General features: G+C 32.5%; 3 protein-coding genes across 25 annotated transcripts in view; 1 reads left to right on the top strand and 2 right to left on the bottom strand.

The window, feature by feature from the left end:
* The window catches only part of scrib (scribble planar cell polarity protein), a 63,647-nt gene extending 44,230 nt beyond the window's left edge, over nt 1-19,417 (top strand). For 5 of the 23 annotated variants that reach the window (XM_085207879.1, XM_085207871.1, XM_085207874.1 and 2 more), the window contains 19 exons: nt 188-299; nt 496-800; nt 972-1,070; nt 1,499-1,759; nt 3,948-4,058; nt 4,314-4,493; nt 5,296-5,328; nt 6,042-6,200; nt 6,679-6,822; nt 7,326-7,412; nt 7,848-7,928; nt 8,134-8,253; nt 12,012-13,280; nt 13,659-13,764; nt 13,908-14,070; nt 14,487-14,622; nt 15,244-15,339; nt 15,840-16,019; nt 17,264-19,417. In XM_085207879.1, coding sequence (XP_085064005.1) covers nt 188-299; nt 496-800; nt 972-1,070; nt 1,499-1,759; nt 3,948-4,058; nt 4,314-4,493; nt 5,296-5,328; nt 6,042-6,200; nt 6,679-6,822; nt 7,326-7,412; nt 7,848-7,928; nt 8,134-8,253; nt 12,012-13,280; nt 13,659-13,764; nt 13,908-14,070; nt 14,487-14,622; nt 15,244-15,339; nt 15,840-16,019; nt 17,264-17,491 — 3,870 coding nt within the window. In that variant the 3' untranslated portion in view covers nt 17,492-19,417. Of the gene's footprint in view, nt 1-187; nt 300-495; nt 801-971; nt 1,071-1,498; nt 1,760-3,947; nt 4,059-4,313; nt 4,494-5,295; nt 5,329-6,041; nt 6,201-6,678; nt 6,823-7,325; nt 7,413-7,847; nt 7,929-8,133; nt 8,254-12,011; nt 13,281-13,658; nt 13,765-13,907; nt 14,071-14,486; nt 14,623-15,243; nt 15,340-15,839; nt 16,020-16,676; nt 16,721-17,263 lie in introns of all 23 variants that reach the window. The other 18 variants (XM_085207877.1, XM_085207869.1, XM_085207875.1 and 15 more) reach the window with 16 other exon arrangements.
* Nucleotides 17,262-22,189, bottom strand: Dnali1 (Putative inner dynein arm light chain, axonemal Dnali1). Its single transcript, XM_085207892.1, has 6 exons — nt 21,823-22,189; nt 21,362-21,493; nt 20,813-20,962; nt 20,304-20,432; nt 19,747-19,944; nt 17,262-19,570 (listed from the first exon to the last, which is right to left on the bottom strand). The coding sequence occupies exons 1-6, from the start codon at nt 21,907-21,909 to the stop codon at nt 19,535-19,537; spliced, it is 732 nt and encodes a 243-aa protein (XP_085064018.1). The 5' UTR covers nt 21,910-22,189; the 3' UTR covers nt 17,262-19,534.
* Nucleotides 22,190-22,331: 142 nt separating this feature from the next.
* MED4 (mediator complex subunit 4) lies at nt 22,332-25,391 on the bottom strand. The gene is made up of 5 exons (XM_085207891.1): nt 25,211-25,391; nt 24,952-25,132; nt 24,715-24,866; nt 24,404-24,582; nt 22,332-23,449 (listed from the first exon to the last, which is right to left on the bottom strand). Exons 1-5 carry the CDS (start codon nt 25,276-25,278, stop codon nt 23,274-23,276), a joined length of 756 nt encoding a protein of 251 aa, XP_085064017.1. The 5' UTR covers nt 25,279-25,391; the 3' UTR covers nt 22,332-23,273.
* Between the last annotated feature and the right edge of the window lie 657 nt (nt 25,392-26,048).

The following is a 26,048-nucleotide window of genomic DNA, read 5'->3' as shown; positions in this document are numbered from 1 at the left end:
TCCCCCTAAAAATTGAAGTGATTTGTAATATAGTAATGATTATTTCAAACTAATAGTTCCTGACAATGGTCCTGACAAAAAAAACTATTTTTTAAAATAACTATTTTCAATATTTTTTTCATTAATAAATATAAAAGATAATAAATTTAGATATCCATATTTATATGTATAAAACAAACTATTTCAGATCAACGGCGTCGATATGGAGAATGCACTGCATGAGACCGCGGTACAGTTGCTGACGGGCCACGAACGATTTGTGAGACTCGTTCTACAGAGGACCATTACACCTGAACAAGGTTATTATTGTAGTTAGTTTATTTAATTTGTAATTTTAATATATTTTTTGTATTTGTAATTTTTCCATATATGAATTTTTAAGTAATTACTTCAATTACTTAAGCCAACATTAACTATTCGTTTCATATTTTACGTATAATAATCATGCTTTATTAAATAACATAAATATTTATATGTAACTCTTATGGCTTACAGGCGACATGAACCAACGGAAATCAATATCAGATGATGTGAGAGAGCTGAAGAGCAGTCAATTAAATTTGAACACCACCCAAAAACCTATTGCAAATCACGTTCCTACACAGGTTATAGGGAACCACACTGCACCACGTGTTACACATGTTATATCACAAACGCAACCACTATCACAGTCGCAACCAATATCTCAGTCGCAACCACTAGCGCAACCACAACAACCACAAACTCCACAACCACAAAGTACTTTTGCAAACGCTGCACCACAACCGGCTCCGAGGAAACTGAGTCAAGTTAATGGCACGGTAAGGTTGAAATAGCTTTTTTCAGTATATATCTATAGATAATGTAGAGTGGTTGTTGTTTTATTAATCTAATTAAAGTTAATTTTAAATTATTGATGCTTGACTTAATATTTTAAACTAATGTAGCTTGTAAGTAGTGCTAAAGTAATTTATTTGTATTGTTCACTTCAGGCGGGCCCCAAACCGGCAACTAACAGTACGAGCACGCCTCTAACTCCCGACGCGAATAAATTGCACGGCTCTAACGACGACGTTTTCGACGATATTCAGGTAAGACAAAAAAAGCGCCAAAGATGTACCAGTTACACAGGTGACGGCCATTAAGCAGTTTTAACACGTTCAAATTCATACGCTTGTATATCCGCTTACTCATTACATGTGCACATTGAAGTAAACGTGCGTTTACTACCCGCCCCGAGACGATCGCGCTCAATATCTAAACTGTTGCGTCTGGAAATAAAGAGCTCATATTTCCAGTTCGTAAAGTAAACGATATTTGACGCAACCGTCACTACGAGGTGGGAATGACACGCAACTCATAACGCTATATCAATACATACACATCATGCTTATATACATACAATATTAGGGTTGTCGACTTGTGTTCTGTAACTAACACAAATATCGACATAACTCGTAAGTGGGCAACCCTAGTTGGTGCGGGTGTGAAAAACATGAACATGAGCGTGTTAAAACAGCCGTCACGCGCGATGACGAGCGAGGAGTTCCAAGCGCTGATCCCGGCGCACTTCCTGGGGGCGCCGCGCGACAGCGGGGCGCCCGTGGAGCGCGGTGTGCGCGTGACGGTGGAGCGCGCGCCGGTACGGGCGCCCGTAGCGCTTCCGCCGCCGCCCGCCGCGCTCGGCCGCGTCACCGAGACCGTCACCAAGTCCACCTTCACGGAGACAACGGTCACTCGCATCACCGACAACCAGCTGGTCGCGCCGCTCATTATTGAAGTAAGATTTTCTTTTTTGGTTAAGTTTTGATTGCAGTTTTTTTTGATGGCGGGTTGTTATTGTGTTTTTAAAAATGTGAAATAAATATATGTAACGAGTAACATAATAAATAATTAGAATTGAAAGTAGTACACAATTATAGTTCATAATATGAAGGGTTTTAAATTGCCAATTTATAGCTCAAAAATGAAATTATAATTATATTACTGTTATGCCCATTGTATACAAATTTTATAATTGTTGTGGAAAATATTATTTCATAATTATGTCGATTATTCCGAATGAAAGAAACTAATAAAAAAAACTGCAGTTTAACTGAAATACTTATTTTTAAGCCTATGCACACATGTGCTGTCGCACCGACGCTGATGGTATCGTATGTATTAATACTGCAATAGTTATTAAGTTTAAACATGACTTTATATATTTGTATTGAAACTATTAATTATATGAATTTTTATATTTATTTTTTGTTATATGTATAGTCTAGTATAGTATAGTAGGTAAATACTTTTCTGCAAAAAATAGAATTATTTTATGTTTAATATATATTTTTCTAAAATTTTATTTCAAATAGTATCAGTACTAGTCTTCTCAATATATGTATTATTTATATTTAGTAAAGTATAAGTGGTGCACGGCTGTGTAGTGCTGTAATATTATGACTGATATTTATATAGTCAACTTCACGCTGATTCCCGCACACAGCAGTGTAGGCAGAGGGAACCTAATGTTAAGACACTCCGTTTCCCACTATTTTAAATAGTAGTGTTTTATATAGTATTTTTAAAATTTTAAAAATCATCAGCTATAGTCACATAAACACATTTACACACGTTGACAGGTTACAAATCTATGCTGAAGCGAATTGTGTAACGTTCTTTTTTTATTTTATTTTTTGAAATCTACACCTAAAATCATTTTTTTATTTATTGTTTATAGTGTCAGCGGGTGCCAAAAGTTTTTTAGTATATTTTTGAGAATTAAGTCAGATCGATGTTGTCCGCTTCTATCAACATATATTAACAATTTCTTTCGGCAAATTGTTGAAAGTTTATAAAATCTAGTAGGGTCCTTAAATGGTTAAATTAACCCTAAATTTACGAAGTATTACTACTTAAAAAATAAATAAGACGAATAATGTTGTTGGGATAAGTGCCTTTGCACGATTCACTATAAAAAATGTGTAAAATATTATTGTAATCGGATTAAAACTCTAACTGCTTCAATGAGATCTGTCTGTGCTGAACAACTCCAGTTTAACGTCTGGTCGAATTTATAGTTTGTCTGAATATGATTAACCGACTGGGCTACATTAAAGTAATTTCTGAAGACGCCCTATAAAACTTTAAAGTCCCATTTGTCCAACATGATCTAATACTTTGTTACGATATACTTCAAATAAATTTAAAATACTTAAAAAAAAAATATTATACTGTTTTTACTCTGTACTAATTAGTATATAATAAGGTATTCATTCAGATTTTTACTATGAACACAAGTATTTACTTAGACAAAATAAAATATTCATAAATTAGTTCAATTTTAAAATAAAACAATCCATATCATTAATTCGCCGTTTGAGATTAATAGACAAACATCACTTTTATTTACTTACAAGGGATTTTTTCCTTAAAATTACGTATTACACTATATTACTGCACGTTCCAAGCCCTATCCAGATTATAAAAAGTTGTTTCATATTGGTAAAAGGACTTTAAACATAATACATTTACCTATTATTTTGTCGCGCATAACATTTTATGGAACATTATTTATAAGCATGATTCAATTGTAGAGTTTTCTAGAAAAAAAAATACTGTTCAGTTATTTTCTTAGGGCGTTAAAAATTCACAATTTAAAATTCGACTATATTACTATAATTGCTGTAAACATTTATATATGATAAAAATTACATATAATATATATTAGCAATATATATTACATACATAATTTCACATATTTGTATTCATTTGAACTATACAGAAATAGAGCTACTTTCTGTATTAGTTTAATGATATCAAATTACACATTATTTTATTATAACGAATCCAAATATTTTCTAATAGAATAATATATATTTATTTCTATATAAGATAATTCGTTTTCTTTATTATGCTTTCGCTTTTTGGCTGTTTTCGTTGCTTAGTTGTGTATCTTACTACATATAAATCTCTCTTTGTTTCAGGATGTAACGTTGGTGAAAGAAGGAGGGTCCCTTGGCTTCAGTATTATAGGAGGAACCGATCATTCTTGTGTTCCATTTGGAGGCAAGGAACCTGGAATTTTTATTTCTCATGTAAGAAATATTAATATTTTTTAATACTTTCATATTGATTACACATTTGATAGAAATATACGTATTGCGCTAATATTAATATTTTAGCGGAATCAACGCCGCGCTTTGTCTCTAGACGATTTTCTCGAGTGGGAATCGAATCCACAATATGTCGTGTTCACAGTCACACGCTTGGGCCCCTAAAGTAATATACATAGAACATACATATAACGATAATAGTTTATAACAGATTTAACATAAAAACAAAACATTCAGATCGTGCCAGGCGGTATAGCGGCCCGTTCAAACAAACTGCGAATGGGAGATAGGCTAGTCAAAGTGAATGGCAACGAACTGACAGGTGCCACGCACCGCGACGCCGTGCAGTTGCTGCTGCAGCCCGGGAACACATTAACGCTGTCGGTGCGCCACGATCCCCTGCCCTCGGGCTTCCAGGTCAGTGCCAGTGCTGCCTGAGTATGACACAGGATGCGCCATCTTTCATGTTATGTTCTGGTGTTATCATTCATTTGGGTTTACTCGGAGATCTTGACTGGGAGCTTAGTTTGGGTTAAAATTATTAAATTATTTGGAAGTTGAATAGATTGAATTAAATAGAATCATTTTCCGTATAGTAAATGTTTGTAGATATTTCCTTACAACTTGTTTGGATTGAACTTGATTGAATTATTTATTAAAATAGCATCTGTTAAATAAAAAAAGTAAAGATTCTAGTTCTTTTTATATTATTACACTACCTAATACAGAGATTTATTTTTTAACTTGGCGATCCTGTGTCATTCGTGCAGTAAGTTGTTATAATAATGATTGCAAAATGAGTGACTGAAGCTTTGTTAATTTGTGAATCAGCATCTACTTGTCACAATTTAAATGTCATGTCATTTGATATGTACTCACATTTATGTCTACTATCTAGTAATGACATACATTAAAAAAACTGCCCATGTGCATGATTGCAAGGAAAACCGTTCATTGAAACGACACTTAAAGTAACTCATCAGTTTGTTATCGAGTAGAATACAGCTTTCGTAGATTTTGGCAATGCAAAAGTAAAAATTGCAAAAAAAAAGTAACGAAACTCTGTGCTGCGAATTCTGTCGCTTTACACTCGCGGAATACTGTTTGATATACAAGCTTGTATGAGATTGAGTATTTAAACAATATTTGTAGCTATAAAAGGTTATAACATTGTTTTGTTCCACACGTGCGCACTTCGGCCTACACCACACATATACAGGGTGTCGTTCAAGTTGAGATTGTTAACGCAACTGTAAGTGATCGCAATAACATGAAATCGAACATATTGTATGTGTGTTTATCCGATTATTTTATGTCAAAATTCTCCCCCTCCCCCCTTTCCGGTACCTTCGTGTGCTCAGACGTCGTAACGCCTTGCTTCACTCTTCTAGAGCGTGATTACGATCCCGACTTTATTGCTAAATTGTATTTTAGCTTTAAGCTTCTATATACCCTTAAAGGCTTTTACTATTTACTGGTCTTATTTATATGTTTCTTTTTTTTTTTAAACTGCAAAATTTGTCATGAAAATCTTCATGGATGTTTTATATAATCAAGAAGAAAATATTCTAAAGATCTGAAGATTCTAACCACATTGCATGTTTGTATTGGCTTTGCATGATATTAACGAGTGTTCTTGTCTAGTTTCCGTAGATTGTGTGAATACACTATATACTTTTATTACATAAGAGGAATAAATTTTACATTTTTAAATATAAATTGTTACAAAAATACATTTAAAAATAAAAAAAACCACTCTTCCGAGGGCGGGAGAAGGATCCAAGCCATCGGTAGAGTGAGGAACCTCCTCACAATACGCGCCGTGTGAATTATTATTATTATATTTAAAAAAATATATATTTTGTCAAAAAATGACTATCCTAACAAAAGGGGAGTAAAAAAATTACAATTAATAAGTTTATTTCTATTGTTTAGACATTGTGTAATAAGGTCATAATTTCATAGGAATTAACAATAATAAAGCAAGAAGGTGAAAAATTGGGCATGCATATTAAGGGAGGTTTGAATGGTCAACGTGGCAACCCCAATGACCCCAACGATGAAGGAGTGTTTATATCGAAGATAAACAGTGGTGGGGCTGCTAGAAGGGATGGAAGACTTAAGGTAACATCAGACTATGTTAATAGTTATATATATATAAGTAGTTACATTAAGTAGTTTATATATAGTTAATGTCAGGGTTTTTTTAACTCCACGACGCGCTTGGCCTCGACATCAGAGCAAAAAAAAATATATATTAAATATTTCTATTTCTCGGGGACTTACAAGCTGTCGCGCTTATTGTCACACCCTTCTGCCCCTGGGCCACGACATATTTGAAAAGTTACGGTCCTACATCAATTTACGAATACATACATGTAGTATTAGCATTACTGTAAGTTTAAAATTACTTGGATGAAGTTGACTTGTTCTAAAAATAATGTGGCGAAAAAGTGTCACAAAATGATAATTTTTGTTTTTACTGACTGTGACAAAAATCATGCATAATTTTCTACATAAAAAATATATCAACTATGTAGGTATAGTTTAATGCTAAAAGATAAAAATGTTCAATATCTATTAAAAAAGAAATAATTTACAGGTGGGCATGCGTCTATTAGAAGTGAATGGCGTATCGCTTCTAGGAGCTACACACAACGAGGCGGTGAACGCTCTGCGCTCCGCCACGCACGCGCCCTTACACCTGGTCGTGTGCCACGGATACTCACGGCCTGAGAAATATACGGTAATAAATATACGATTATTTATTACAGAATATTTTTAGTATTTATTTTTGATAGTAATTATAGTCATATTGTGCTATTTTTTTTGCTTAAGCTATTTTTTTTTGAACATTTTCTTTGATTTAGTTCACTTTGCACTTTTTTTGATACAACAATTAATTGAATTTAAAGAATTACAAATTAAAGTTTTTAAAATTAGAATGTATTTGTATATTGTTAGCTTATCTTAGAAAGTAACTAAATACGAAACCAGTTAACAGTACTGCTAGTTACCAAATATATACTTTGTAGCTTGAAAATTCCACTTGTTGTGTTATTTACACAATTTACAATTTGCAAGTTGCTACCAAACATTTCACCACATACAAGACGTGAATAAATAAGTGCACAAACTAATTTTTTTTTTAATGAAGAATATTAAATTAACTACTTCACGCTATGTATGAAAATAGTAACATAAGCACAGCTAGTACACACTGTATAAGTAGTTGATGCATACAAACAGACGGGCAGCGAGAGCGGGACGGCGGACACCGGCGGGTCGCTGTCGCACTCGACTTCGAGCCTCGACCGGGATGAAACTATACAGCAGGTTTGTGTTGTTTGAATATTATTCATTATTTAAAAAGTTAAATAGTTTTTTTTTTCAGTATCATGTTGTATACAGCAGGGTAGGCATAGGTAACTTGAGTTGAGGCACTTCGTTTACCTTTTCTGGAGGATTGAGTGGTGAAACTCAATGCCGCGCTTTGTCTAGTTGCTGAAGTCAAAAGAAAATATTTCTTTTAATCCCCCAAGTGGAAATTAAAATCACAATTACCCCAGTATATACATTCGCAACGTTTGTGTCCCTGCGCCACGATGGTTTCAAAATTATTAATTAAAATTCTTTATTGGAGCTTTATAAGCTTAAGTTAATATTATTTTTTAAATCTATATAGCATTACAACGGTATTCTATTAGTCTTTATAAATGATATTATAATCTTAAGTGTTCATATAAAGTAAATAATTTGTTTTTAAATTAGGAACATCACCGGCAAGACATAATCGAATTTGGACAAGAAAAACAGGTCGCCGAAATGAGAGAAAAATCTACTCCAGAAAAGGTATATTATTTCAGCGATTCTTATAGCTTATGGAAAATAGAAAAGTAAAAAAAAATCAAATATAAATTTAAATAAATATTTCATATCCTCGAGTGGGGATCGACCCTACAACCAGTCGCGTTTACACACACGTTGTGCCCCTGCGCCACGACTGGCCTCTTGACATTGAAAGAAAAAATAATATAAAAATTGTCCACTCTCATAGGTACTAGACATAGTACACGCAGTAGAGAGCATTGCCCTAGAGCCGGCGCCGCCCACTTCGCCCGAACCACAACATAAAACTACCACCGTTGTCATGTCCAAACACACTTTACAACCTCAGGTAAGGGAATTTATATATTTGCCCCAATAGCTAACATTTTACCCTTTTTAGTATATGATGATTATATAGGGTTTAGTGCAATGTGATCTAATTTGTCTAATATGTACATGTATATATATTTGGATGGTAAAAATGTATTAATCTTTTTTTCTTGATAAGTAACATTGTTATTTAACTAAATAAGAGTATGTGAATTATAGGATATTTATCAAAGAATTTGTTTTCTTATAATGAAATTAAAGAGAAAAATTGCAAAAGTCTTTCAATATAATTTTGGAATTAGATCATATGTGTACTAACTGCCTCGTATATAGAAACCCTGCCTCTATTACATAAACATTTAATTATGAAATAAAATGAGCTACATTCAATGGTCGATAATTTTTGATAGATTTTGTAAATATTCTTTAAAAATTATATTTTTATGACCATGTTGATATGTATCCCTACGTTTGTGTCTCCGTTATTATTTTGTTTATGATGATGAAAAAGATAAAAAAATCCATAAAATATTAGTAAAAGGAGATTTTTTATAATTACGGATACGCAAAAAAATTTCCATTTCGTAGTAATTTTTATAGTTGACAAACCTAAAAGTCACAAAATAAAAAATCTAACTTGTATAGACGCGCCTAATTAATCTAACTTGTATAATTTAGTACTTGCTTAATACTTATACAGTACTGTTATATTAATATATTTATCAATCAAATTTATATTGCTAATAATATAAAAGATAAACTAAATAAAATATACTTTAGCATGAAATAGTTTAGTTATAATGGCATAGATTTGTAGTATATTTTTTTAATAAATAACTTTTTTATAGGTATTTAACCAGTTTACAATTGATTTTCGCACGTCGGTTTCTATTGATAGCATGCACTCCCCTGTATTATATAGCTTGCATGAAAATTATATATATTTTTTATGAAATATTTAATTATATTAAACAATTTAGTTATTTTTAATTTATATTTTTATATATTAACTTCCAAAATAAATGTTGTTCAGTATATATTGATGTAATATATTTTGGCAAACGGGAAGGGTTATGATTCCTTGTCAGTTCTGTCGACTTTTGTTTTTATTATTACTTTATAGATTTATGAGTAATTTGTATGTAGCGCCAGGCTATTTCTTCACTTAGCCAACGTGTGCATGTTACCTGATTTTGTATTTGTGAACGTATTCAACGTTAATGTATTGGAACCCCTCGAAGTACCCTTTCAAACCAACTTTATACAATAAGTACCTTTATTTATGATACTTCCTAGTTAGCTCGGTGTCGTTATGTGTTAGTTAACAGATTATATGGAGACGAAAGTTAAAGATAGACTACTGACTACGTATTACGTCCATTACAGACAAACCCACACGGAATGGAAGGAAACACATAGTACAGCAATAAAACATCTGTCCATATTGTAAATCTAATTATTAATTCGTCGAAAGAATCGCACTTTATTATATAAATAATAATTGTTCACGTATTTATGATATATTAAGAAAGTTTATATGTATGTAGAAAAAGTTTTGATTGATCTATCACTTGTCAATCATAGATTATATATTATTTAGAATCTAAATATGGTCAACGGAACTTGTCGAATATTGCTATTGTTATTATGTTGTAATAACATATTTTAATTTTTTTTACTTTGTGTATATTACTATAATTTACTTATTTATATTTCTATGTTAATTAATATTTTAAATATAAAATCAGTATAGCTAAATACTTATATTTAGGTAATTCATTCCAAATGTCTATATATTTTTCATTATCTATATGCATAGCAATTTAGTCTGTGGCTAGATATAGGTAAAAAATTATAATTGTTGGCTGTTATTTATAGATTGTTTGATGAAATTGTTCAAGAGTCAATGATGGATAGGTAACGATGAATTTTCTTATATATTAAGTGTGTTTAAAAATTATTTTATAAATTAAACATATTTATTTATTTTTTAAATTTTGAACGCAACTCTGTATATTTAATACTTATTGTAATTTGGTTGTCTATAATTTTATTTAAGAAGTTAATTCATCGGTTACGGTTTAACGGTTTAACCATTAGATTGAGTACTAGTGAGCAATGTTCAAAATTTTATATCAATATAGAATTTTAAAAACATCTTTAAGCTAGTTATAAAATAGTCTATAAATATATATTGTTTAATAAATATCCAAAAATACAGTCAACTTTTGGATTTCTCCACTATATAAATTTATACTAGGACAGTGCATACATATATTTAAGACATATACTCATACATACATACATATATCCAAATATCTGTAAATGTTCTGAAATGTATATAGCATCATTACTACGGTGGAGGGTAATTAGCTTTATAAGTAATTACAACTTACCATTCTATAGATGTTTATAAGATATTATTAAGGTATTGATAAATATTATTAATTAATGATATATTCCGAAAGTTATATATTTTGGTGGTTTACAACATTTAATCGTATGTATTCGATTTGTGTAGAAGTCGAATATGCGTTTGATTCCTATATTCTTCCATAACACTGATATAATATACATACTCAGCCTTTTTAATAGTTTACCGTGTGACGTCTGTACTGTAATCATTGCTATTTACACATGTTTAATATAATATTCAAACAATAATCTAAAGTGACCAATATTCTACTGTTCATAATTTAGATATACATAAATGTACCTAGAGTGTGTGGTGTTTCATCCTGTAGTGACTTGTATTCTATTTGCCTTTTGGATACTGTTTTATACCTGACTACTGACATTATATTCAATATTTAGACCTATAATATACCAATATTATTGCGAAATATATTTAAACTCATTTAAAATCGCTAAACTATCTAAAATAATTTTAAAATAACATCTTTTATTTCTATATCATAACATTATAATATATTGCATACTTCAAACTGATATTGCGAAAGTGCTTATTTCAATAATGTATATATTTTTATTAATAATGTATACAGTTTTAATTTAACATTCAACGTTTGCAATATTTATGAGCTATGTTCAAACAATTAAAGGTTTTCTATGTTTTGAGAAACACTCTTTATAGTTGTTTACAATAATATTCGTTTTTATTTATAGAAAGAAATATTGTCACTGTGTAAGTTCCTTAACAATTCTTAGATATCAACAGTGAGTATTAGTGTGATATTGCATTGTTATTTTATTTGGCCTATTTTCTTCGAAAACCCTAATTTCGCTTTGCATTTGTGGTATTTTATTTAAATGTTATTATTATTTAATCGGAGTTATTGGACATATCATATCTGTTATGCCATCCGGCTTTTTATTTTATTTATAAAATGACTATTGAGTATAAATTATTATAAATGTGATGTTTGCCAAATTTATAACTGCCATTTGTTTTGACATTTGATAAAATATTTGTCTATGAATAATTCGTTTTCACCTTTACTTTGTATATAAATTATTCTTATTAAAATTATATTTTGGTGTTGAAATTTAAATACACGTTGTTTACAAAAAAATATGATGTTTTTCTATATAGCATAACTTCTTCTGTATATTTTGGTTAGCAAACTTTATAGCATTTATTTTGGAAGATTTCTTTAGTCGCAAAGTTATATCGTTGTTTTTGTTTTATTTCATTAGTATTTTACGTAAATGCCGTTTTCTTGCAAGTTTGCTTGTTTTTTGACAGAAGTCAAATACAAACAGATAATTAAAAATATAAGCAATGTAAAGTATCGAATGTTATGTTGGTTTGGTTAGTCTACTAGCGCGGGTGCGCCGCCCTCGCCGCTCGCCGTGTTCACGGAACAGAAAGTGAAGACCGCGCCGCCGCCCGAAGGGACCTCCGTAGACCCTCCTCCGCCCCCGCCTCCGCCTGCAAAACCGAAACCACCAGTACCCCGCAAACCGCAAACGAAGCGAGTTAGTTTCATTTCGGAACCACACGAGACGAACGACCGAAGGCCTAGACTCATTCATACGGTGCATGACGATGAGGAAACCACTAACGTTGCATGCCGGGACCGCTCAATACTAATACAAAATCGACCATCAAAAATAGAAACCAATCCGACCGTCGTCCGCCCCGACGAATTTATTATACCTCCTCCGCCACTTTTCGCCACAAAAGTAAGTCAGAGTCAATTAGTTCACGACGAACACGAGCTAAATGTTCCTCTTATAACGATCGTACCCGAGCGAGTAGTTCTCCCGGAACCTATAGTGGCCGAAACAGCCATGCAGTCTTCCAACTCGACTAATTCACCGGAATCTGATTTTCCTCCTCCTGTAAATTACCAAGCTCACCCGATTTTAGATTACTCCTTACGTTTAGATGACCCTCTAGCATCACCTATCATTTCAGAAGTGCCTTTACATCAAGACTTCCGAACTGAACTTCCTTCTAATGACGATGATGACTGTTTTCATGAATTGTCTGTTAGTCCTGTAGGCGAACCTGGTCCGCCAGAATTATTGCATGCTCAATATAAAACTCTCCCAACCGTTTCGCATATACCCAATTCACCTTGCTATTTGCATCCCGATAAAAAGTATTTTGAAGACACACCCTTAGAGACTCACGTATCTTTAAGAGAAATGAGAAGTAAAAGTCTATCGCCAAAAATGGTACACTCTTCGACTTATCCGCTTAGCAATCCGTATCCATCTCTCACGACGGTCGCGGGAACGTTTAATCCCTACACATGCACTCTTCCGGTACGCGTTTCTCACGAAATGTCATATTCGACTTCTGTACCACAGCTATCACCGCCATTAGTTAGCTCAGTAGGAAAAGACATAAACGCCAACGTCACACAATCTGTTCCAATTAAAGCGGGAGATGCGCCTAAAAGTGTTCAATCAGAGAGAAGAGTCCGTTTTGGCGAAGTGACGACTGCGCCCGAATTCGATGTAATTACATACAGTTCGGAATTAGCGGGACAAGGGAGCACCTCGCCCGCATCCACCTTGAGACCCGCATGGAGCAGCAAAATGAAATCCTTCGCCACCGGCGAGGTAAACATAAATGTACGGCATCTTACACACAACACTCAGCTTCTTTTGATTGTGTTCGTCGACCCCGCCCGACAACTAAACACACGATCCGTCATCGTCCCATTATGTTACAGTTATCGTCATTAACTTGCATTTCTTTATACTTTGCATGTCTTGTTTATTTACTTACATTACTAACATTATTGATATTTTCTTTCGAATTATTAATATTTTTATTATTTTTTTTATTTATCACTGACTGCATGGGTGTTAAAAGCCTGGAGATGGGTTTCATGGCTTGTAAATATTGATATTTTTATACGCTTTTTAATCCATATATATCACTTCACTAAAATATTAATATGATTACGACAAGTCAGTTTTTAAAAATGTTTAAAATAATATTTTCAGGCTTCCCCACCTCAATCTGGTAATTTTGTGAAAGCATCGGTAAGCGACAAGAAAAAGTTTTTTGAAAATGCAATGGAAGAAAGCCATAAATCATCACCGAAGCCAGGTGAGATATTACAAAATAGTTTTTTTTATTTAATTTTTTATCTATAAATGTTATCTAGTGGTGTTTAGATTAGAGTATTAGGATATGATGTAATAAAAACCTATTCAAATTTATTTTGAATAAATATATATATTTCTGTCCAGAAAAAGTGTTCACATTCCTATCAGCGGATGAGGTGGAGAAATTGAAGCAGGAAGAGGAAAGGAAGATGGCGTCCCTGTCGCGCTCCGAGCTCGCGTGGTCCCCCGGGGAGGACCGCAGCGGAGAGAGCGAGCCTGACGACGAGCCCTACGAGAATGGACACAGGTAAGAGGAACTAATGTGTTATTGAAAACAGGTCTTTGGCTATTTTTAAGTGATGCCTATTGATTTTAATTACTATATGGTGAGGTAGACCAATACGTAAAGTATTATGTAAATAGTAAAGTATACGTGCAGATTTTTTAAGCTAAGGAATTTTTCTAAAAAGTAAAACTTAACCTACTTTTTACACCCACATATGGCGTCACATGGGATTTCTCTGCCTATTCTTGTGTGGAATAAAACTAATAATATTAAAAACTCGCATGGTAAAGGTAATGTATGTTGTGGTATATTTGGATATATGCAATTTTATGTATAAAAGGGGATTTAAATATGCACTTAGATGTTGTAAGTAATGAAAAATATAAATAATCTTTGTTATAATCTTTTTAAATAAAACATAAACCCTTGTATTTCAGCGTATCACTTGGCGGCGTGAGTCCGTCGGCAAAGTCGCGCCGTCGCCGTGCCGACGCCGGCTCAGAGGAGGACGCGGAGGCGCGCGCTGCCCGCCGCGCCGCATGGCGCGCCGCCCGCCTGCGCTCGCTCGAGAAGGTACCGCTACTGCTTTGTGCATCTCGCGCCTACCTACTTGGATGTATCTAACACTCGTCTTATATCAGTACTTTGGTATTCATTGTCTATGTTATCAGGGGAAACGATACGATATAATAATATTATATAAAATATCGGTGCCAAGTCTCTGAAAACCGACACATCGATGGTAGAAAAATAATATAAGAACCTGTCGTGTTGTCAATTGAAGAAGTTACTCCTTTTGTTGAAACACAAACAACAATAAATTGAACGATATTTTTTAATGACTTATCTAATGTAAAAATGATTTATGTAGATACTCCAAAAGCATCTATATTTGCTAACTTTCAATATTTAACGTAAATCGATACCATTAGATCAATGTTAACTTCTACTTTTTTCTAACATCGGACATCCTATTACATAGATCTCTTACTTTGTTAAATTGACCTAATAGCATACTTACATATTAAGATAATAGATGAATTGATTTGTAGGCTGATAGCATAAGTAACCCGGTTGCCTGTTAATGAAAGTAGCATGAACAGAATCTGATGATATTATCTAATTTGCATCTTTGACGTTAACAACTACAGCCGCGTCCTAAATAAAAAAGTTAACGTAGTTATAATATTTTAGGACGCTATAGAGTCACAAAAAGCAATTAAAAGCATGGTGGGTCCAGCGCATGAAATCATAGGAGAGGTGCCAACAGGAGATAAATCTCCTTCAGAGGTAAAATTTTAGTACTAATCAAACTTAATGTGGTTATAAAAATCCCAAATATTTAATAGGTGATGTAAATGAAAACTATTTTCTTATAATTTAAATTAATTTTCAAACAAGAAAAATACCTCCTATAATTTTACTAAAAAATGATGTAGCTCATGTTCACAGTTTTCAATATTATCACCTAAAAAACTTAAATTGTTGTAATCCAATATCCTAATACATGTTTTTGTCTATTCGTAAAATATAACAAAGGTAATTAACAATGTGTCAACATAATAGCTGGGGTTGCAAGTATCGATACCAACTTGGATACAAGACTTCCAATATCACAAATTATATTAAAAAATACGCAATATTATAATAAAGCAAATTGAATACAGCACAAATGATTTCGTCCAGCTTAACGCGTTTTGCCACAAATAATTGTGTTAACTTTGTTTTGTTTAATGTCGCTTAGCTATAATACGGGGTGTGTGTATGTGAATTGGCTTTAAAAATTATAGAAATGGCCCCTACCACGTATCGCGTTACGTACAAAGCCGGGCCCTATACTGGCCGTCAAGGAGAAGGAAAAATTGTTAGACGAGAGAATAACACTACGCACTGAGGAATACGTGTGCCCCACCACCGGAGACACTAAAGTGCGAACCGTCGAATACATTGAGAAAGTTATCGAGAAAGAGGTACAGAGCATACCAGAGCATACACTACGCTGTACAATGCCGTTTACGTGTGGTTTTCTATTGTGTATTATACAGTGCTTAGCTTTTTATACGGTACGACTGCGAAACGACTTTGATGCGACTTTTATATAGTACGACTTATTATTCTTGCGTTTTGACAATGACAGTTGACAAATCGATGTTTTATGTTTCAACTCCATCCATTCTTATTCTACTCGATTCATTACAATTTATTTTGACTTAAAGTAAGGATTTATACTAAGATTGATTTAAGCTCTGATTAATGACTAAAAGTAATATACGGGAACAGTAAAGACGTTTGTTGATTTAAATATTAAAAGTTTTAGACATTGACAGTTGACAGCCAAATCGATGTTTTATTTGGGGCCTTCGCATCTAATGTATCACTAGGCACACTCGTGCAACACCGTAATGAATATAGTTATATAATGTAGATACACGTAGTTACACGACTAATATGTAAATATGGTGGCGAGGTAGAATTTTTTAGGTATAGAAATATTCATTAATTAATGTGATTTTGTTTTAAGCGTTTAAAATAATATCGAAAATTTTGATATTTATTTTATATTATAAATCGTGTGTTGCATGATGTTTTGGCATGGCATGCTAACCTATTAATTGTGTATTTGTCAGAAAATACCTGGATTCTAGACACGGAATCTTCACCGAAAGAAATGGTTCGTTTCTTTCTTTTTTATACTTACTTACTACGCTTCGCTGCAATAATATCACATTACAAATAAGAATCGCTTGGAATACTTAAATAAATTAATTTCACTGTATATTTTTAATAAAATATAAGTAAAATATGATATTATTGCAGTCCCTAAGTTTATGGCCTACTTGCTTGCTCCAAAACCTATCATATAACATTTGTTGGTGACTTTTCTTATCTAGTGCATGTTATTGTTTTAAGTTTTCAAAAACATTTTATATTTTTCTCCAGTTAACTTCATATTTACTCAATTCATATTATATTTACTCAGAATTATAGTTCATTTTTAAAATTTATCTAATTATGTAACTATCAATATTTTTATTTTAAACATTCTACTAGTATCTTAATAAGTATTACATTTTTCAACTTTCATTCAATTAATAAATACAGTTAATAAAATCATCCTAAAATGTCGATTTCATAAAACCATAAGTTACTTGACTAATCATATATATTATTAAAAATTTGTAGTATACTTACATAAATTTATAATAATAAATAGGTGGAGACAACACAAGAGAAGATAATATCACTGGAACTGACAACCAGTCCAAGCAGTGAAACAGCGCCCGACCTAGATGTGAGCCTGGAGCCGGTGGAGGCCGGCGAGCACTCGCTGCAGCCCGACATCGTGCAGGTCGTGAACCCGCTACTCGACGGCGGCGCGGGCCTCGTGACCGCCATACCGGTGGGTCCCGCCCACAGAGTCACGTACAACGAATCCAAATAGATTATCAAAATTTTAATTTGGAACATGTTCGAAATAATAGCCCGACAAGCACTTCACTACCGAAGTTTGTGAATAGGCATGATACAAATTCGCTCATGTACAGTCGTGTGCACAATATTCGATATTCGGAGTTAGGCATTATTTTGTGTCAACGTGAAAGTTAACGTTGCGCTGTATTCTACTTAAGTGTTGGGATTGGGCTCAAGGGGTAAGGGCGAGGACTGCAGTGTGAGCGAGGGCATCACTACGAAGGTACCTTAAATATGCATTCAGCGCAAGTCTCCGCGCGTATCTCTGAAAATTCGTAAAGTTCTTGTCGGGCTATACAGTATATTATTGCTGACATTGCTTTGGATGTTTTTTTTTCTATAGTTGGCTCTTTGTGACAGTGACTTGTGAATTCTTATTCCGTCTTCTCTCGTCAGAGTTCATGGTTATTTTAATTTAATTTATTGTTTAGAATCGAGAATGTTCTTTTAATTTTAAGAATTTCTTTGATTTGATTTTTACAATGAAGCTGGCACACTACACCATGACATTGACAACACCATGAAATATGTGACTTAAGAAAATACAAAATATTATCATTATTACTATTATTATTGGTCGATTCTCGGCGTGAATATCTTCAGCGAAATGAACGACATTTTGATTGATTTTACATCCATTTTGTATTATAACTGTGATAATAAGTATAGAATTCCACCGATTTTGCTCTTATTATTTTGTATTGGACCCGTCGGAGATATCCACCGCCGAAGATGACGAAATTGCAGTGGCATTTCATTTTAATCACAATTTTTATTTTTTTAATATTATTTTGGAATTGAATATTTTAGATTTTGTGATAGCGTTTTATCTATTTTGATATTTTGACTTCTAGTACTTTACGTATGTTACTTTAATTATTTTCATTCCGTGCGAATTTTTATCGTTTGACTGAATGTTGATGCTGTACCTGGTTAGCGGAAATTTTATGGAAACGTTTGAATGGATTTTTTTATATAAATGAGATTACTTAAAACATAAGTGTACATACCATCGGGATGTGCATGCTTTGTGCAGTGTTTGAATGGAAGTAAAGTTGATATTAAGGGGCCGTCCGTAATTTACGTCACACGTTAAAAGGGGTGGATAAAGTGTGATAATGGGTGGGGGAAGTTGATTTGTAGGCTTTCGTCACATTTCAGAATATATCTAAATATTAAATGTCATACTTTCCGAACTGCTATTTAATTTTTAATTTGTAGGTGTAATACTACAATCTAATGTATGTTAACAAGTCAGGGAAAGCAGTAAAAAATAATGAAGTTTGTGTGACGTAATTTAAAGATGGCCGCTAACTTTGGCTTGATGCAAAGACGGCATCACACGACCGCCTTATTGTGAATTTGTTTTATTATTATTTTTACTTTGCTATTTAGTACAAATGCAATTAATTTTGTTCATTAATTAATTAATTAATTATCTTTTAATTACAGTATTTGTGTTAACTGGTGTATTAATATTATTTAACAATTAAATTTTATGTATGTGGTGCCTTAATTCCTCAACTAGATTACTGTAATGTTACGATTTACGATTTTTATCTTATATAGTAGTGTCTACATACCGTTTTGGTAAACACATTCAATTATAATTGTTTTACATATAATATAATACACAAATGCATTTGCATACGAATGTTTACGTCTAACATGTATGTATATTTTATTGTTCTTAATCTCAGCAAATTGTATATTACCGTTGGTTTTTTGGATCATATTTAAAAGTAGATTTCTAAAAGATAGGTTTATTGAATGAAGGGATGGTCGTTTGTGCGTGGTCTTTATATCTTTTTAAGGCTCTTTAGCAATGATTGTAAACTAATGAAAATATTGTATGTTTGTCCAATAAATGGTTTAATATATATTTTAATAAAATTAATATGTTGTTTTATTTTTTAGTCCTTTTTTATTCTTAATGCAAAAACAAAAGAATACAGATACAATATTAAAAGTATATTGAATATATTATTTGCTATACCGTATAATTAAGAGGTAGTTATTTCTTTGGAGCTATGATTCCTTCAAGTTGCGCCTGAAAATACAAACATAATATTATTTGTGTTATTAAAAACACAGAAATTAATACTATAATTATTAAAATAAACTTGTATGAGATTTAAAAATTCATTTGTGATATTAATTGTACTAAAAAAAATAATTATAAAAATAACTATAAAAATATATGTTATATGAAATAATCCTTCCTACCTTCAATTGGGCGTTAGTCTTCTTTAAGGCAAGTAATTCTTCTTGATGACGTTTCTCTTCTGCAGCCCTCAATTCCGCTGCGCGACGTTCTAACTGCTCGGTCTTCTGTTTTAATTCCATACATTGTTTCTCCAATGAAGAACGTTCAGTTTCTAACTTCGCTACTTGATCCATCAAATCAGATTTGCCTTGTTCTGACTAAAAGTAATTATTTTAAAAGAATTCATTAAAAGATATTTGTATGTTTAAGTAATATTGAAAATTGAGGTCAGCCGTGGCGCAGGAGCACAAAGTGTGACTGTAAACATGATTGGTTGTCGTTTTATCCCAACTCGAGGAAATGTAATATTTATTTAAATATACTATATCTTCGCTCCGGTGTCGAGACCAAAGTGCTGCGTAGAGTTCCGTCACTTAACACGTAATGACTCCGGAATTTGGCGGTGGGGAACAGAGTGTCTTAACACTAGGTTCCCTCTGGCTACCCTGCTTTGTGCGGGATTCAGCGTGAAGCCGATTTAATTTAATATTGGTAATTATACTAAATCGTACTTTACCTGTAAAGCCTTTCTCATTCCAAATGCAATGGAACTGCAGTAAAGTGTTTGGTACGCCTCCATTGTAATCCTCGCTTCATCTCGAACTCTTAATAATAGAAGACCACGTTCACCACAATTTATTGTTACCTAATACCATTTATATAATAATTTATTTATTATTAATCTATAAAGTAACTAGTACTCGAAATTGGAAAGAGTATAATAGGTTCAATTCCCAGACAATTAAGTCAATTGGTTTTTTTTTACATTTACAATACGGCTCGTCGTGGCCGCTTTGAAATTTGGCTTTCTTTCTTTGCGCATTGTTCATTCAGAAAAATAAAACCATTAGAAAAGTGAAAAAAAAAAACCTAAAATCAAATATGCGCAGCCATGTATAGCTAACTTCAGGGCGGCTACGACTCTACTGTATTATTTTTCTCGTACACATACTTATGACCTAATTCTGCAGTAAATAAGTTTTTAAATAATCATTTTTGCCTCGATTTGAATTTTCACATATGTACCTGTCGTATAAGTTCATCGAAGCATTGAGTATAAAGTTGTCTTCGTACCGGACATATGCCGGTCTCTCGCGCCTGTCGTTGCTGTAAGCGAGTGTCTAACATTTCTTGCAGATTTATCACATCCAGTCTGGTGGCCGGTGTTGAAGAGATCTATGGATAATACAATTTATGTACATAATCCTATATAATATCGTATTATCAATAAGAATTCTTTCGATTTAAAAAAAAACTATAGCCTTTTAAATATAAAATAGACAACAAGTACAAAAAAATTAACTGTGTTTAGTTTAAAGAGGGACAAGTGCGCGACAGATTATGGGTTTCACTAGAATTCTATAAAAAGTGGGAGGCGAAAGTGGTCACGGGTTGTCTTAACACTAGGTTCCCAGGTTCCCTCTTTATATGTGCGGGATACACCGTGAGGCTAAAAAAAGAAAAGAGATTTCCTGTCTGAATAGGATTAATATTAATAATAACATAAGAAAAAGAAAAGAGATTTCCGGTCTGAATAGGATTAATATTAATAATATACTTTTTAATTGTACATACTTTTTGAGTCCATATCTGTCCATCTTCCTCCCATTCTTTAGGAGGTAGAATCGCATTTAAAATTTCTTCCGTTTCACGTTTCGCTTCGGTTGGCATACATGGCTGGGCTAAGTTCGTTGTCGGTGATGTAACCTCGTTAAAGAAACATTAGAGACTTTAAATTACTTAAGAACATTGTTTTTAAATTCTTTGAAATGCATAATAAAATAAATAAATATTTTAAATTCCAGAATTCGAAAGAAAATGATCTTTATACTAGATTCCCTATTCCTATTCCCTAAAATTAAAATGATAGTTAGTTAAATAGCAGTTAAAATGGCTGGTCTATGACTGTTATTATCACTAAAGTTTCCATACAAAAATGGTACTATTCAGGCTTAGAGTCTATGGTAATAAGTACCTATAATAACGATGTGAAAAGCCAACAAGATTTCATAGCTTGGTGAATGGTCAGTACTTACTGTTTTATCAATTTTCTTAGTTACTAATACTGGGTTGTCGTATCGCACCAGCGTATCCTCAGTCGATATCGGAGCTCTCTCCCCCATATTTGTAACAAATAAAGTATTTAGTATTAAGTAGCGTGCAAAAGTAAGAAAATTGTTGTTTTTTTATTTGAAAACAAATATTTGTCACTATGACGCTGTCTCCAGGCAACGTTAATAAGGCTTTTTAGAATATAGGTCACACTGTGACTCCACTGATTTATTCATAACTATTTAGGAAATCGAACTTTTACTATTTTTTAATGCATTTATTGTAGGTATTTATTTAAATGTACGAAAAATCTCAATATAAAATTCTTGTCTCTTGAAATATAATAAGCACAAAATGTTTATTATATTCTTTAATATATTACAATTACACACCAATAAAACCTACTTAAGTCGCTCATCATGCGACAAACTTAAAATTAAATTCTTATGAATACGAAAGAAAATATGGGTATCTGGTAAATAAAAACAAAACGTAATTTTATAAATTCATTTATATTAAAACCTAAATACTGTTATATATTAATTATAAAGGTTTTAAAACAGTTTCTAGTATTACTCATACAGAATTGCTTAGGTTTATGTAAATTTTAAATGGTTTTTATTGTGTACAGTCATTTTAACGAGTAATGTTTCTTAGAATAATTGATGCCAGATCAAATTTCCAATGTTTACAACGTATTAAATTCAATATTAATATTTAGTATAGTAAATTATTCAGCTTCACATTCTATAGTCCTACTGTGACTCATAAAATACTTACAATACAATAATAATATCCCACTTTCAGCCTTTTTTGTACATTGGTTATTGTCACATATAAAGTTATATAAATTAATGAATTGTCAAAGATTGTTATGTAGATTAAAATTTAGAAAATAATTTTGTTAAATAATAAAATTAATTCAAGTGGGTAAGCTGGAATTATATATGACAAGTCTAGTTCATGTTAGGCTACCTAGCTAATACAATACTTATTGTGAACTCAGAGTTTTATTAACGTTACATGTAGGGAACTATTATTGAGTGATTCGGTCCAATTGCTGTCCATCAACACTACATTACATATATAAAAATTTATTAAGCGGATAAACTCAATGCTGTCCATTGCCTACCAGAGAAACGAAAATAGTTTAAATCATTCCCCTGAATGAGGATCAAATCCACAACTATTGGGCTATGCTTTAATTTTATTTTTATTTAACATAAATCAATACAGCACTATGACATAAAGAGGCTATATAAAATGCTTAAAACATTAGACTTATATTTAAGACCATGTTATAAATATTTAAAACAATTAAAGTCTTGTACACACTATTTAAATTCCAATATAGATATTCACCTATCCATTAAAAACAATCACTACACTCTCGCATGATCAGTACATATAATTGCACTTCTAACCACAACACAAGTTATTGTGAATCACTGCTTGAACTTGAACTAGAGTCAGTGGACATAACTTCTACATCCTCTTGCGTGGGTGCGTCCTTGCCACGGCCATCTATTTGGACAGAGTTACCTCCACCAACCGACATGTGGAGTTCACCTGATGGATGCCATGTAAACTGATTTGGAGTAGATGCTGGAACTAGAAATATATGTAAATTAAAATATTAATAAAACTATATCATTTTTTTTATTTCATGCTGTACTATATGTGTATAGTGTATGTGTATATACAGGGTGGAATTGTCAGCACCACTTTAAATGAAACCACAGTTTTAACTACTCTATAAAAGCCTAATATAATTCAGAAAAAAAATAATTCCCAAAAATGAAAAAGTTATTTTTTCAAACAAAATAAATAATAAAATTATCGTTTTAAAATAAAACGCCATTTGTAATGTATAACATAGGCACGCACACACTTACATGTCAAAGCGGCAACGTCGTACATTTATGTGTGTCACACGAAATACAGGTATGGATAAAAATCGTGAAATGAAAAAAAAATCCTACGTCCAAACAGTTGAGGTACCTTGATTAATTTTTTTAGCTCTGGGATTGAAATATTTTACCCTATATGCAGTTTCAGTTAAAGAAGCGCTGCCTCTTCCACCCTGTATATATGTACCAGGCACATATCAGAGTAGGCAAAGGGAACCTAGTCTCAAGACACTGTTCCTCACTTGCTGCCGAATTCTGGAGGCAATGTGTGTTGAGTGGCGGAATTCATTGCCACGCATGCATGTGTACATTTATAGGTGTGAGGAACTAAATACATTATTTTACAACTTTACAACTATTTAGATATTCATTATGATTAATAAAATAAATAATAAATTATTGTTAAACATTTTCCATTTTAAATCATTGTAACTTTATTATTAATTTAATTTTTCATAAATAGCAGACTGGTAATGTGACATAATTGCCATAATAAATTTAACTAAAATGATCTCATTTATAACATACCTTCTAAAACTATCAATATTATCGAGAACATTTGTATTTAAAACAGTGACTATAAGGAAATTATCATTTAGATAAACATAATTAAAGGAAAACAAAAGAATTTTATTTACTAATAATGTATTATTACCTCCGCCTGTGGTTATTCGATGTAAGTCATTCAATGTGGAGGGAGTATGCCCATTAAGAGGCAGATCACATAATCTTCCAAGCATTCCAAGTCTCATTTCCAAGTCAGTAGGATATGGGCGTCTCGGATCTCCAGGCTGCCAAGATAGTGGTGCACTGACTGCATTTGATGCACTTATTCTATAATAAAAGTTTTATTCATTTAAAAGGTAAGAACATCACATATATGCATTTCTATACATGGGAAAATAATTTAGAAATTTAGTTATATTTTAGTATTATAATATGAATTGAATAACCACAACAATTTACCTGTGTGCAAATTTAATAAGCTCTTCCGAAGGAACTGGTCTCTTTCTTGACTTAACTATAGAAGCAAGCTTTTGTCTCGCCTGATATAAAGACGTTGCTAAGATTTGCTCAGCATCTTTCAACTGCCTTTGTAGGTGGTGAATGTCTTGGTCCTAGAAAGAAAATATTCTGTGTCTTTATGAATTTGGCAAAAAATCAAATATTGACTATCTTATACTAACAATTGCTACAAAGTACCTTGTTATCAACTTCAGCTTTTAATTCATTCATCTTTTGTTGTATTTTTGCCTGTTCATCGGCTAATTCTAAAGTTTTCTTCAACTCGGCATCTTTGGCTAATAACAAATCTGTTAACTGTGCGTGGTCAGCTGCTGATAGCTTTTGTGATTTTGGAGCTATAGATACTTCTATTATTTCTCTAAAATAATAGTAAACATTATTATGTAAAAAAATTTCAAGGAATCATAGGTTTACAAGATAACATAGGAAAACATACTTTGCTATTAGTTCCATGTCATCAATTATCGATAGCAAGCGATCTTTTGTACTTAAATGAGACGCCATAATTATTATTTTTGTATATTAAATTCGTAAAACACCAAATTCTAGGACAGTAACAAATTGGATCAATTCAGATAGTAAACTACATTGGTTTATTTCTTTTTTTGACAACGTCTAATCTAAATCTATTATCTGAATATATATTGATTAATGTTGCCATGTATAAAATAAAATAAAGTCATTATTTTATATTATCTTATTGAAATACGAATATCATAATATGTATTGTTATTAACTTTTCTGTATTTATTTTTATGATAGTATTTATAGTAACTATGTTGTAGAAAAAATGGGAACATTTTTGTTTTGTTTATATTGTTTTTTTTAGCTTCACGCTGTACCCCGCATATAGCAGGGTAGGGTAGACAGAGGGGACCTGGAAACCTATTGTTAACACACTCTGTTCCCATTAAGACACTTCTGATCCCCACATGCCGCTGATTTATAGAAGCATTGCGTGTTGAGAGTCTCGATCTATCGCCGCGCTCATAGGTCATTTCTAGAGCGAAGAAATAAAAATGGCAATCCAACCCACGTTGCCCCTGCGCCACGACTGGCCGCATGTATTAATTTTATGTGTTCCTCCCTACGTCCATGGATATGCCTCGACAATAGCCTCTTACAGAGAGGTAAGCGGGCCGGGTAGTCCGTGCCCTCCCCAGAAGACTATAATATAGTCTTATAAGATGTAGAAAATTTTATGAATTTGATTATTATTTAAAGAAATGGTTAAAAAGGTTAGGTTAGCCTTTGTGCATTTTAATGCACTTTCT

Source organism: Heliconius melpomene, chromosome 3 (assembly GCF_056956725.1).
Source record: "Heliconius melpomene rosina isolate 202511_hmr_F chromosome 3, ASM5695672v1, whole genome shotgun sequence".
Taxonomy (NCBI): Eukaryota; Metazoa; Arthropoda; class Insecta; order Lepidoptera; family Nymphalidae; genus Heliconius; species Heliconius melpomene.
Note: the sequence above shows the minus strand (reverse complement) of the source record. Positions and strands in the feature narration are given on the sequence as shown.